At 49.0% G+C, this 14,543-nt stretch overlaps 1 protein-coding gene across 13 annotated transcripts in view; it reads left to right on the forward strand.

Moving 5' to 3' along the window:
* The window catches only part of SAMD11 (sterile alpha motif domain containing 11), a 326,641-nt gene that overhangs the window by 273,544 nt on the left and 38,554 nt on the right, over window positions 1–14,543 (forward strand). For all 13 annotated transcript variants that reach the window (XM_083512931.1, XM_083512932.1, XM_083512924.1 and 10 more), the window contains one exon: window positions 6,348–6,518. In XM_083512931.1, coding sequence (XP_083369057.1) covers window positions 6,348–6,518 — 171 coding nt within the window. The remainder of the gene's footprint in view (window positions 1–6,347; window positions 6,519–14,543) is intronic.

The raw sequence follows: 14,543 nt of genomic DNA on the forward strand, positions 1-14,543 counted from the left end.
AAGCAACTAACATCCAGTATATAGTGCCTTTGACCATGGGAGCTCCTTGCAAATATTATAACCTGTAGCTACGAAGAGCCTTATCCTCCATGAAATTTGTCCAACCCCCTTCAAAGTCATCTACCCTATTGGACATGGCAAATAAAAGGGGAAGAAATGGAGGCAGTGACAGATTTTACCTTCTTGGGAGAAAAGCAATGACAAACCTAGACAGCATCTTAAAAAGCAGAGACATCACATTGCCAACAAAGGTCCATATAGTTAAAGCTATGGTTTTCCCAGTAGTGATGTATGGAAGTGAGAGCTGGACCATAAAGAAGGCTGATCACCGAAGAATTGATGCTTTTGAATTATGGTGCTGGAGGAGACTCTTGAGAGTCCCATGGACTGCAAGAAGATCAAACCTATCCATTCTTAACGAAACCAGCCCTGAGTGCTCACTGGAAGGACAGATCCTGAAGCTGAGGCTCCAATACTTTGGCCACCTCGTGAGAAGAGAAGACTCCCTGGAAAAGACCCTGATGTTGGGAAAGATCACAAGGAGCACAAGGAGAAGGAGACGACAGAGGACGAGATGGTTGGACAGTGTTCTCGAAGCTACAAACATGAGTCTGACCAAACTGCGGGAGGCAGTGGAAGACAGGAGTGCCTGGCGTGCTCTGGTCCATGGGTCACGAAGAGTCGGACATGACTAAACAACAACATTTTTGGAGAGTGGGTTCCATAAACTGATTGCCTGGTGCTGTGTGAGAAAGCCTATCATTTTTTCGTTGCACAGCAACTTGACAGTGCTTCTCGTGCCAAGGGTTTCTTTGCCCTGTTTACAGGGTGTGAGTTTGTATGCATCTGCTGCTATACCTGAATATCCTGCATTTTGAGATAGTTACCTTCTTGAGTTCCCCTTCCTTTATTTGGTGTTCCTGCCCTAAAACCTCCTCCCCTATGAACCAGACTGCACTGACCTTGACAACTGCTTCTGCAACCCCCTTTCTACCATAATCGTCAATTCCCCACCTGGCTGTTCTGGCCCTGAAGCGTGAACATCAGAGGGGACAGCAATCCTATTACAGCAATACAGCATTATTAGTATTTTATAGTTAGGGATATGGGATAAACTCGATATGGTTTGCATTTAAAGGCGAACCGTCCAAATTTACACTTTTCAAAATGATACTTGAAACGTAGCCATCTTTTGAAATTCAAATTTCTCTGAATTTTGCAGCGTAGTAGTCCTCTAGCCGGGTCATGCGTACAAAAATGCATATGATAGGGTATAATGGGTGCCTGTAAATGCATATTTCAGTGAAAATTATAGACAAAAAAATGTATCATATTAGGCAAAATTGCTTTGCAGAAATGGGTACATTAGGTAAAACTACACAGGAAAATGTGAATATTAGAAGAATAATAGAATTGTAGACTTGGAAGGGACCCCAAAATCTTCTAGTCCAACTCCCTACAATGCAGGAATCTCGAGTAAAAAGAAAATTCCAAACTAAAGAGCTGATAAATTTGCTTTGGAAATTGCTTACAGTTTTCAAACTGAGGTGTGAATGTGGGGAACTTAATTTAAGATTGGGAAAATGAAGCCAATATTGACAGATATGCCCATCCCTAGTGTAGCTCACTGACACTTGCTGTGGCTGCATGCTCTCTGGAAAAGGATGGAAAAGCAACAGGATGAGTTGCTTTGCTCTCCTCTCTCCCTCCACCCAGGGAAGAAGGATGGGGAGACACCTGTAGGGGCTTCCAAAGCTTCCAGCTGTGAAGCAGGTAACCTTCTCTTCCTTTCCTCCTCTGGAGATCAAACACCAGCCCTATCTCAGCAGAATCAGGGGCCATCCAGGTGTGCCTGCTGTCAAACTGAGCAGAACGTTCTTGCCTCTATTATGGAAATTGGAGCGTATCAGAGGCCCGGAACAGGAGCCACACTGGCAGGTCGTGGAAGAAGTGTCCGCCCCAGGAGAAGACTCCTGACTCTCTCCTCTTTGTCTCCCGCCAATAAAATCCTCACTTCTGACACAGAGGTGTGGAGATCAACTCCCCAGATTCCACAGGAGATGGGAAATGGAGTTGCATTTTTAAGAGGCTGGTGACTGAAGAGAGAGAGAGAAAATTGTTGAGGTGGGGTCTGTCTCTTTCCACCCACTACTCTTTCTTTAAGCAAAAATAAATGCAGGAGAAGCTTCAACACATTGGAGGAATTTTGAGCTAGGCTAATGTAAGCATTAGTGGGGGAGGGGAATTGCAATGTCAAGGAGAGTTCTCTCACTTCCTGCATGATCCAGTAGACAGGAATGTTCACACTGCTCTAATTCTCAATTTCTGTGCCAGGTGCAAACTGGGGTTTGTGGGTCTTGGTAGTAGGGCATCAGATTGGATGCTGTGGTGGGGGCAGGGGGCACAGGTAGGCAGGTCGCTGCAGGATTGCCAAGCAAGAGCAGCTGAAGCCTTCTGACAATAGGACTAGCAACCTGCTTTCTCCTTAAGCAGTTGTTCACAACAATCCAAAGTTCTGTTCCTGAATCCAGGTTGCCTTTCTGTTTTGGTTCACTTCAGGTAGCCATTAAGGTCTCCCATTCCCTCTTCTCCCATATGTGAAAACTTTTTAGGTTCGGGGCTGATGAATGAACAGAGGGCTGAGGAGCATACTTCCTCTGAGAGTGAACACAGCCATTGTGCATTATAGCCATTGATCCAAGTTGGTGGCATTCACCATATCTAGCTGGTAGTTGGTTCCATTGTTTAAGCACTGTGTGGTCCATTTTAAGGAATAAGCTAAAAGGTAAAGGGACCCCTGACCATTAGGTCCAGTCGTGACCAACTCTGGAGTTGCGGCGCTCATCTCGCTTTATTGGCCGAGGGAGCCGGCGTACAGCTTCCGGGCCATGTGGCCAGCATGACTAAGCCGCTTCTGGCGAACCAGAGCAGCGCACGGAAAGGCCGTTTACCTTCCCGCCAGAGCGGTACCTATTTATCTACTTGCACTTTGACGTGCTTTCGAACTGCTTGGTTGGCAGGAGCAGGGACCGAGCAACGGGAGCTCACCCTGTCACGGGGATTCGAACCGCCGACCTTCTGATCGGCAAGTCCTAGGCTCTGTGGTTTAACCCACAGCGCCTCCCGCATCCCTAGGGAATAAGCTACTTCTGTATAAATCTTCAGTAGACTCTTAGATAGTGGAGGCACTTATAGGAGTGAAAATAACAGTCCAGCAGCTGGATCAGGCTGAAGACCCACCTAATCCAGCATCCCGCTCTCACAGTGTTCTCACATTGTGGGGGGTGAAGCGCCAGTTAAAGGTGCTGGCAGAGTTCACACACTGTTGTCACGTGAGCTGGAATGCCAGGGGACGGGCGCCTCCGAGCGGCATCTGTGCGCCAGGCGGAGCAGAAGGCCAGGGCAGCTGCTGCCGTCTCAGTTGCGCCCTCTGAGTGGCTCAGCCGGAGTCCTGATGTCACACCTGGAGACGTCTGGAGATTTGATGGGATCAAGCGCCTGGCTTTATCCTGCCAGCGCTAAAGACCAGAGCAAGACAGCAGAGCCGCAGGGCTGAGATGGGTGGCAGAGCGGGAAGAAATCTCCCTTGGGTTCTTTCCACACATCACATCCTAACTCCCCCACCCACCTACCCCTGCCTTTCTCTGCACTTTGCCTCTCTCTCCGCCTTGCACCTGAAATCTTCTCTGGGACAGATTCCTCCTCTGCACCCACCGCATCTTTTTCTCCAGCCGAAAGCAACAACACAATCCAAACCTCCCGTGATTTCCCCCTCCCAAAATCCTGGCTTCCTCCCCTCCCCGCCAAGCTTTGGCTCTGAGTGGTGGTGGGGGAACAGCAGAGTTGAGACAGTTGGTGCATTTCTGAGCTTTCTCTCCAGGGAGCCAAGTGGGCGGGCAAGCGTGGGAGGCCTTGTCATTCAGCAGCAGGGAGCGGCGGCGGATGGCGGCGGCAGGAATAGAAAGAAGGGGAATTCCAAAGCTGCGGCTGCTCCCCCTTCCTTCCCTGGGGTGTAGACCACCTGCTCCACCATGGGCACCCCTCCTCGTTGGCCACCCCTCCTCGTTCCTCTCCAGAGTCAACAGGTCCTCACGGCTTTTAGTGCCAGGTGCAGATTGAAGTCTTAAGTTCACAGTGCTGGTGCATAAAGCCCTTCTAGAGCTTGGGACCAGGATATCTGAAGGGTTGTCTCACTCCTTCTATACCCAGTTGATCACCACGGTCTGCAGATGAGGGCCTCCTGCAGTTCTTAGGAGTTCCATTCCACACAGCGCTGGAATCGGGCTTTTAGTGTGGTGGCACCTGCCCCTTGGAATTCCCTCCTGTTAATTATTAGACAGGCACCATTTTTCTGTGGTCTTTTCAACTCCTGCAGACCTTCCTTTCTTCCAACAAGCCTTTTGTACATTTCACACCCCCTCCTGACTACATCTCTGTTGGAATTGTCTTTAAGATGTTTTATTTATTTTATCATTTGTGCATTTGCCACTCTGGGCTCCTTTTGGGGAGAAAGGTGGGACACACATTTAAATGATGGCGGTGACGCGGCAATAGCATTTTTCATTGACATCATTCCCTGAGCTCCTAATGCTATGTGCGTCAAGTCAAGGTGGAGATTTCTCATCCTGGTGCATGAGAAGCCAGGCACCTCTGGTTTATGGAGTGGGCCCCTTGGTGGAGATGCACTTCGTAACGATACAGATTTCCTTTTACAACTTTTCAAAGTGTCCTGACCTGATGGGAGGGTAGGAATTAGACTGGGTCTGCACCATACATTTAAAGCACACATCTTTCTTTAAAGAATGCTGGGAACTATAGTTTGTTCAGCATGCTGGGGGTTGTAGCTCTGTAAGGGGGTTAACTACAGTTTGCAGGATTCTTTGGGGCAGGGATTGGAAGCCATGTGCTTTAAACGTATGGCATGTATGCAGCCAAACCCTTCTGAGAGAGAGGCACTGGAGTCTGGCAGTGAGGCAAGGGGCACTGGCCAATGAAGACAGAGAACCCAGTGTATTGGCTATGTCTCTTCTCCCAACCTTGCTTCCTCCAGATGTTTTTTGGACTTCATCAGCCCCAGCCAACATGACCTAGTGATCAGGGGTGATGGGATGTGAATTCCAGCAGTGTCCAGAGAGCCACAGGTCATCTAGCCTTGCATCAGAAGAAGGCAGGGTTGTGACAGTGGTGTCTTTTACTCCAACCGTATGCCAGCTCTGTTAAATACTTCCTAGAAAGGCAGAGTATAAAATGTTAGGAAATGAATGAATGGCACCACCCACCCTCCCTCCTCAGCAAAGGATGTGGTGCCCTTTGGAAGAGTTCGTCAAAAGCTGTCCACCAGGATGTTCACACTCACTCTGGTTTGGGGGGTTGGGGTTTTTTTGGAGACTTGATGCATTTTTTAGAAAACAAGCGAGAGGGTTTTCTCTGCATCTGCCTGGTCATCACCTCCTGGACCAGGAAGGCTCTGCTTTCAGAAGCCAGCTGCCTTGGTGCCCGTCACAAGCACATGGATACAGGGCCCAAGGCACAATCAAAGCAGTTCCCTTAATAGATCGTTATCTGATTCAATTAACCGCGCCAACTGTTCTGATGGGAGCTCTGCAACATGCACACCCATGCATTTTTTTGGGGGGGTCACCCTCCCCAATTCACATTCTGCCTTTGCTCTCCCCCACCCCCCGCACCGCAATGTTACCACTGATGTTGGGAGTTCCTCTGGAGTAATGAAAAGCTTCAGCCCGTAGGGATGATCAGAGATAAAACAGTGTTGGAAGGAAGCTGCCAAAACAAGAAAATGGTAATTACTGTTGAGCTTTGCTTACAGTAAACAAATGTCTCCAGGCCTGGTTTTTTAATCTCCCACCGTGTGCTGCAGCAAGAACCTGGAGGCACCTTTGCTGTTTCAGGGGTGAGGTGGGGGAACGGGTGGCAGAAATGGTTGGGAGCCAGAGATGGGCTGATTTTTATCTATGGGTGCCTCCAGAAGTCCTTTTCCTTGGCCATTCATGGTGATTCATGATGGTTATTGGGGCAATTATACGTGATCCCTGTTTTCAGTGCCATTTTCATAAAACCACAGAATTTTAGAGTTGGAAGGGACCCACAAGGGTCATCTAATCAAACCCTCTGCAGACGGCCATCCAACCTCTGTTTGAAGGTAGTCCGTTCCGCAGGTGAACAGCTGTTACCATCAGAAAGTTCTTCCTAATGTTTAGTCAGATTAAATGAGGAGTGGGGAGAACCAAGTCCACCGCCCTGAGCTCCTTTGGAGGAAAAGGTGAGATAGAAACGCAGCAAATGAATAAATACACACCCTCTTCATGTTTCATCTTTTCTCCTCTCAGAAAATTCACACACTCCCTTGTTGGAGGGCGCCGTGACTCAGATGACCCCCGAGGAGCACTACAGGAGGATGATGTCCGCCCTCAATGAACACGGCACCTTCGAGGAGCAGCAGCAACAGCAGCAGCGCCTCTACCAGTTGGCCAACAGCATGGCGGTCCCTAGCCATAGTGGTGAGGACCCCCTTTCGTTGTCTTATCGTGAGAGTGCCTGCCTGGAGCTTTGAGCCACTTCCACCACCCCTTGGGAAGCTTATCATGGAGCCCCCCGAAACAGAACACTGGGAATGGCCCCCTAAGGGCAGTTTTCCCACAACCACTTAAGTTTCCCCAGGCAGTGCACATCAGTCGCAGCGGGACGTAGGAAGCAGCCTTACGTTGAACCAGACCATTGGACCATCTAGCTCAGTGCTGTCTCTACTAGCCAGCAGCAGCTCTCTAGGGCATGGGTAGGCAAACTAAGGCCTGGGGCCCGGATCCAGCCCAATTGCCTTCTAAATCTGGCCCATGAATCAGCGTGTTTTTACATGAGTAGAATGTGTCCTTTTATTTAAAATGCATCTCTAGGTTATTTGTGGGGCATAGGAATTCGTTCATATATTTTCCCCCCAAAATATAGTCCGGTCCCCCACAAGTTCTGAGGGACAGTGGACTGGCCCTCTGCTAAAAAAGTCTGCTGACACCTGCTAGGGTTTCAGGCAAGCGACATTCCCAGCCAGGGGTTGAACCTGGGACCTTCTGCATGTAAAACAGATTCTCAGTATAAACAACACACTGAGCTGGACGGATCAGCGGTGTGACTGAGTATAAGGCAGCTTCATTTCTGTGTCTTAAGGGAAGGGCTGTGCATCGCTGGTAGAGCAATTGCTTCGGTAACCACATTCAATCCCCACCTTCTCCAGAGGTGGGAAACAATTTTCAGCCCAAGGCCTCACTTCCTTTTTTTTTAGCAGCCTCCCCAGGTGCCACATGCCAGTGTTGGTGGGGTGGGGAGCAGAGGGAAAAGTGGGCGGAGCAATGCATGCAGATTTTTATCTTTGTGCAGCAGACTCATTTTCTGCACACACTTCATCCACTAGTTCATCCTCCATTCAGGCAAGTGTGAGAGGCATGTCAGTGTTAAAGGGCTCATTCCAGCCAGGCAAAAACAGTGCAAAGCATGCTGGTGATGGCTGGCAAGAGAGGCTTGGGGGAGGCACATTTGGCCCTGAGGTTCTTCACCCCAGGTGCAGACAATTCTGAGCTAGATCGACCCTGTGCTCTGACTCAGTAGAGGGAAGCTTTCTGTGATCAGATACCCAAGTCCTGGGGCAACAACAGGCGGTGATTTTAACTCAGCATTGGGACTTAAAAGTTATTTGCCTCTGCATCTGGATGATGTTAGCTGGGTTCTTTTGAAACAGCAGTTTCTCACCTGGTGTTTTGCTGGATCAGAAACAGCTGGGAGAGGCATCCAGCCCCTTTAACTCAACCCAGGTCACGAGATAGGGAGATCGGGGTGGGATAGAGGCGTTGCAAGGAAGGAAATGGTCTCCTTATGGTGGATCCTCCGTTTGACAGATCATTCTCCCTGGAATTCTGCCTTTAATGCAGGGATGGGGGACTTCTGTGCCTCCAGATGTTGCTGGATTGCAGTTTACATCAACCATGATGGGATGGGCAGATGAGAGTTGGACTAATAAAGGGTTTCCCACGCCTGCCTTGTAGGTAGGGGCCAGAGAAGGCATTGCCTTGCATTCCGCCATGCCGCTTGCAGTGCTGCTTCCGTTCAACTGCAGTTTGCCTTCTGCCCAAAAGGACATTATTTATATCGCTGTTGAAAATTTTTACGAAACTAATTACATAAATTGCATAATTATTGAGTCCACCAAAACCAGTAGCCTGCAAAAGGCTTGCTCTTGTACCTGCGTTCTCGACTTGCATTGGCAACCAGGCAAGCAGCTATTCAGAAGGCTGACTCCGGGGCAGAACTGGATGGCTAAGGGGATGGACTCCCTTCCATCTCTCACCCTGGAATAGCAGAAGCTCCCTGGGAGAAATAAGCTCAGTGAGAGCAAGTATAAATTTTATTCCTGCCAGCACAAAGCACTGATTATCTGCGGGCACACCCAGTGGCACCAACTAACCTTTAATAATTTAGGAGCCATTTTTTTCTTTTTCTTTAATTGCTTGTCTCTCCTTTCCTCTCCTCTCTTCCTTCCTCCCCCCCCCTCCACTTGCACATGCCGTTCTCCATCTGCATCAATCCTCACATTCTCCATTTCTCCCGCGCCTGGAACTGCCGTCCCCTGTAGCATCCGTGTGTCAATCACTCTTGATTTCCAAACCGTCAAGAGAGTGTAGCGTTGTAAATAACACATCCTCTGCATGTCTGCGCGGGCAGGCGGTGGGTTAGGGGGAGGCAGGGCTGTTGCTGGAAGAGAGAAGGAGGGGAGGGAGGAGGCGGGAGCGGAGGAGGGTTTGGGTGGATAGTTGCGGTCATTCGGGATCAATGCCGCTCTTGGAATTGGCAGCGCATCAGGCTTCTAAATTGCAGCCCCCACTGCAATAAAGCACGGCCGGCCTTTTTCAGATAATTAATTTATAAACATTGGAGGTGTGCAGTCACTGGCTGGAGAAAATTCTCTGGGCTTTTCAGCGTGTGAGATCTGGTGGGGCTTGATGTTCTCTTTTTCTTTCAGGGCGGGGTGGGAGGAACCCTCATTTTAAAAATCATTCCGAGAATCTGTGTTTGTGTGTTGTATATATTAGGTTTGCAATATTTAATAGTGTAATCGGGGATTGTATCCAAAGCTAGTTCTACTCAGAGTAGACCCATTGTGTGTGTGTGTGCGCGCGTGCGCGCACACACACACACAAATATAAAATATCTAACTTAAATGTGGTATGGAGGGGAGGCAGGAATGTGATTTAACATGGAACATTGTGAAATGCTTTTCAATATTATTAGTATGATTAATAATTAAGTAATTGTGGGTGGTATTCGATGCTAGCCCTATTTAGAGTAGACCCACAGAGGTTGATGGGCATGACTGGCTTAAGTGCATTATAATTTCAGTAAGCTGCACTGTGTAGGACTTAGCTGGAGACAGCTCTGTGGTGGTGTTTTTGAATGTATAATGAGATACCGTGCATGCAGATTTACTCAGACATAAGCCCCGTTGAATCCCAGGTAAGAGGGTATAGGATTGCAACCATGATCTGCTTAAAGAGGTGCTACCTATGAACCAGGCAGCAGGGGTGGGTTTTTTTAAAGACAGTTTTTAATGCAAGTGCTTTTAAAGACAGGTTGCAGTCTCTACCATCAAACAGGCATCCATCCTTCTTTCATACACCAGGACAGAATGCCTCTTCCAAACCGGGCCAGCTCTTCCATTAGGCGTCTACCTCATGCAGCCAGTTCTAGGAATTCAAGACCAGCACCGAGGTGTTACTGGAGTCCAGAGCTGTGTGTGTGCCCTGAATCTCCTAAGTGAGGTTTCTGCTCTTGGGTCCACTGATAGGGGGAGAATAAGGCTACCAGTGGCTGCCAGCACTGCTGTTTCACTCAAGTCCAGGGCTTCCCATTGGGGCACCTGGCAGGCCACTGTGAGAACTGGATGCAAATCTAGATGGGCTTTTCCCTCTCCTCCCCATTTTTATCCTCTCAACAACCCTTTTTTTGCTAGCTAGCTAGGTAAGTGGGTGGCTGGAGCAAAGTCACCCAGTCTGAGGTTCATGCCTGAGTGGGAATTTGAACACTGGTCTCCCAGGCACTAACCCAACATCCTAACCACTAAACCACACGCAGGCTCTCTGCAAGCCAAAGCTGTGAGTGGGCAGGCAACTGCTTGTCCCCCCACTTGCATGTTCTCGAGTCCTTCATGAGATGCTCAGAAAAGGTGATTCTTACATGATCGCTCACCTCTGGGCTCAGCCAGGATTGCTGATGAGAACAGGACTTCTCCAGTGTTACTCGGAGGGAGAATCCCACAAACTCTCCTTGTCTCCTTGCCTTGCAAACCCATTCTGGCATCCTGGGGATAAAGGCATCAAATGGTGGTGATAAATAAAGCATTGTCTGCTTCCTCCAAAGTTCCTGGTACAAACTGCCGCCAATTAGTGATTGCTAATTACCTGGCTGTGGAAGGATTACTGCTCCTGCTTTAGAAAAGGAGGGAAGGGGAGAGAGGCTTAGCTGCCTCAGCTTCGTGGCCTCGGCTGAACATGGATACAAATGTAGGAACTCTTTGTTTGTTTGTTTGTTTTTATTCAATTCCATTTGCGAATCACTTCCCATAAAATACCTCAAAGCAGTTTTGCAGTAAAAAGAACAAAACCAAAAATAGCAAAAATCATTTCCATATGTAAAAACGCTTCCATATGTAAAAACAATTCCATCTATACAAACAATTAAAGAACAATTTTGTATATAAAAACAATTACAAATCCAGTACGTTTACAGATTGGGATAAAGATCTCTTTCAGAGGCTTGTTGAGAAAGGATGATCCTTCAGTGTGCACCCAAGTCTGTCTGTCTGTCTCTATTCTGGGAGGGATTTCTAAAGTGCTGGTTCTGCCCCTCTGAACACCCGATTCCTACATCATATGGAACGAGCCTCCTGATAAGATGATACCTCGTAATGGGTTGGGTATATAAGGAGTGAGAAGCTCTTTCAGGTATCCTAATCCCAAGCTTTATAGGGCTTTGCATACCAGTAAGGTAAAAGGTAAAGGACCCCTGGATGGTTAAATCCACTCAAAGGTAACTATGGGGTTGTGGCGCTCATCTCACTTTCAGGCTAAGGGAGCCGATGTTTGTCCACAGACAGCTTTCTGGATCATATGGCCAGCATGACTAAACCACTTCTGGCACAACAGAACACCATGATGGAAACCAGAGCGCACAGAAATGCCATTTACCTTCCCACCACAGTGGTACCTGTTTATCTACTTGCACTGGTATGCTTTTGAATGGCAGGAGCTGGGACAGAGCAATGGGAGCTCACTCCATTGCAGGGATTCGAACCGCTGATCTTCTGATCAGCAAGCCCAAGAGGCTCAGTGGTTTAGACCTCAGTGCCACCTGTGTCCCATGCATGCACACCTTGAACTTAACCTGGGAGCTAATTGGCACCTAGTACAAATTATCACTGGGTATAAGAAGCTCTGTGTGTTTGCACGTGCGTGTGCACGCTATGGTGGGTGCAGAGTATGTGCAAAGCATGACTAGGAGTACTATTTCAGGGGGAGGAACAAAGATTTCAGTGGTTCAGGCAAGATTTCATACCAAGATTAGTGAACCTGCTGTTGGAGAGACCCTCTTTTGTGGAAACCTTCATGTCTAGAGGCCCACGACCTTTGGGTGGTATTGCTTTCCTGTCCAACTTTGGGAGCTTCGTGGTGGCCTCTTCTCTGGGGACGCTACACTATATGGATCTGTGCTCTGATCAAGAAAGACTGCTCTTTTAAGTCTTAGGTTTTAATCTTAGGTTCTTTGGCTGAAGATTTTTCAATGAAAAGCAGCAGTTGGAATTGTGTAGCATAGCCTTAATCAGTCCAGATGTGGTTGGACTCCAACTCCCATCAGCACCTGCCAGCATCCTGGGTGATTGGGTGTGGCTAGACTACAATTCCTGAGGGCTGGAGGAGGGTGCTGAAAAACAGTGGAGGCGGGACGTGACAACCCGCCCCCCTCCCTCTCTCTCATCATCTCCAGGTGTGACCATTTTCTTTCCACTTTTACTGACAGGGAAATCGAGACTAGGTGCAAACACATGGCTTGTCCAAAGCTACTAATTTGTTGGGTACAATTTTTTTATTTTTAAAAGAAAAAAGTCCATAGTCCTGCTTATACATTCTTTGATGTTTTGGGCCGGGGGCAGGGGCGGGGAGTATCTTACTGCCCTACCTCGAGATACAGAGGCTCAAACCAGGACCCCTTGAATGCAGAGCTCATGCTTCTAGCGCTGAGCTAGTCTGTGCGCATGCCATACATTTAAAGCATGTGGATTCCTCCCCAGAGAATCCTGGGAACTGTAGTTTGTTAAGGGCACTGAGTGTGGTAGGTCCGTGAGGTGCAAATGATAGTTCCCAGGGTTCATTTGTCCCTGTTAAAAATCTACCTGCAAAGCTTGGGCTTACCACACATATGCATATTATCAGGCCTATGTCTGTGATTCACCCCAATCCTTCTCTCTCTCTCTCTCTCTCTCTCTCTCTCTCTCTCTCACACACACACACACACACACACACACACAGTCTTCATGCCTGGAATTCCCTGCATATTCAGAGAGACTGAGCCGCAAGAGCCACCCAAGTCAGATGCTTCTTCCAGTCCCGCTAGCAGATGCCAAACCACCACCTCCCTTTCCTGTCTCTCTCCTCTCCTCTTTCTCCCTTTCCCTGCCCAAAGAGCCTTGCAGCTCGGAAGCCGAGCTCCAGGGATGGTGCAGACGGACATTGGTCAAGGCAGACTTAGCGTGGCAAGAGCAATAGATAGACAGCCAGGGCCGCTGAGATATAAATAAATCCCAGCCAGGCTGAGCTACTAGAGCAAGCAAAGGCAAGCTGTTGCATTGGGGGGCGAGGAGTGAAGAGAGAGAAACCCCAGCAGATGGGTGAGTTATTACCAGCCGCTCCGGCTGCATCCTCTGCTCAGAGGGCGCGCAGGAGGGGAGAGAGCAGCCGAGAAGGACTTGAAAGGAAGTCTTGGTGGCTGAGGTGGTGTCCGGCTGTAGGAAAGCGGTTGAGCCAGCAGCGCAAGTCTGCAAGACAAGCAAGGAGGTAGGTGCCGGCCAGTCGAGGCAAGCAGACAGAAAGGTTCAGAGCTTGGTTGTCTGTGGCCTGGGCAAAGGCCCAAGTCTGACCCTGGAAGCTTTTATAACCCTGCCAGGCTGGAGCAAGGGAGGGAGACCCAATAGGCTGCTTCCTGCATAGGTGGAGTTGCCTTGGAGACGGTTGCCTTTTAGCTCCACAAACACTTGAACCTAATGGTGGCTGGTGCCCCATTTCCTCTAATGGACAAGCCACTGAGCCAAACCTCCATCACTTGAGACCTGGGGGATCCTGGCATTGAGGCAGCATGGGTAAGAAATGACCGTGCTTGGCATTTATGCACAGCCTCAAGTGTGTTCAGGCTTGTTTCACATACCACTGTCTTGGGAATCTTTGTAGCACAGGGAGGACGGTGGTGGTATCAACCCACCCCTGTCCCCCAATTGCAGAGGCCGAAAGAAAAGTGGAGTGGGGAAACTTGTTGCCCTAGAGATGTTGTTGGACTCCCCAGCGCTTATCAGCCCCAGCCGGCATGAGCAGTGGTCAGGGATGATGGGAGCTGAGAGTCCCGACAATATATGGAGAGCTACAGCTTCTCCATCCCTGGGCTAAAGGCTCCTGGGAGCTGGGGAAACAGAAAGGAGGCTGCCTTCCGTGTCTCTGCATGAGTGGCTGCTCTGGAGTTTAAGCCATAGCCCTTCTCCATTGGTATTCAGTGTCTCTTGAATGTGAACGTTTGATTTATCCCTCATTGCCAATGGCTGTGATCTGGGCTAGTTTCCCCTTTTAAAGCCATCCTGGCTGGCGGCCATTGCTGCACCTTGTGGCAGAGTGTTCCATAAGTTAACTGTGACTCTGTTGACTTCCTGAATTAGCGCTTGGTCTCCCTTAGCAGTGATGCCAAACTTAAGGCTTACTGCTTTTTAAAAGATTACAGTTTTAAAAAATAAGTGGATGTGTCCCAGAAGGCGACTCCACTTGGGTCTGGGTGCTTGAGTGCCCATCCAGGTGTAAAGGGAAAAACCCCAGGGGGAAAAGCAGGTGTCCTGTCCCTCCAGGTTGGACATTTCCTACCATGCTCACTTGATGCAGGAAGCCAACCAGGTGGACTTCACAGCATGAGAATCAGTCCCTCAACGATGGCTCTCAACTTTATGGTCTGGCAGGAAAACCCCTGATGGAATACACGTTTGGGTTGTGGGACCTGTGTCAAAACAGCTGATCTAGCTCCAGCCCATCTTCCCAGTGTAGAACGAGGATTACAGTCTTCCTGCAAAGCTCAGCAGAAGCTTTTTCTTTGGGGGCCTCCTCTAGACAGGGGTTGCATCCCATGTTAGTAGACCCTCAAAGTAGAGGTCATAATTTCTGAATACCAGTTGCTGGAAACCACAGGATGGGAGAGGGCTCTTGCATTCAGGTCTTGCTTGAGAGTTTCACACGGGC

Source organism: Podarcis liolepis (genome assembly GCF_965112155.1).
Source record: "Podarcis liolepis genome assembly, chromosome: 7".
In the NCBI taxonomy this organism is placed as follows: Eukaryota; Metazoa; Chordata; class Lepidosauria; order Squamata; family Lacertidae; genus Podarcis; species Podarcis liolepis.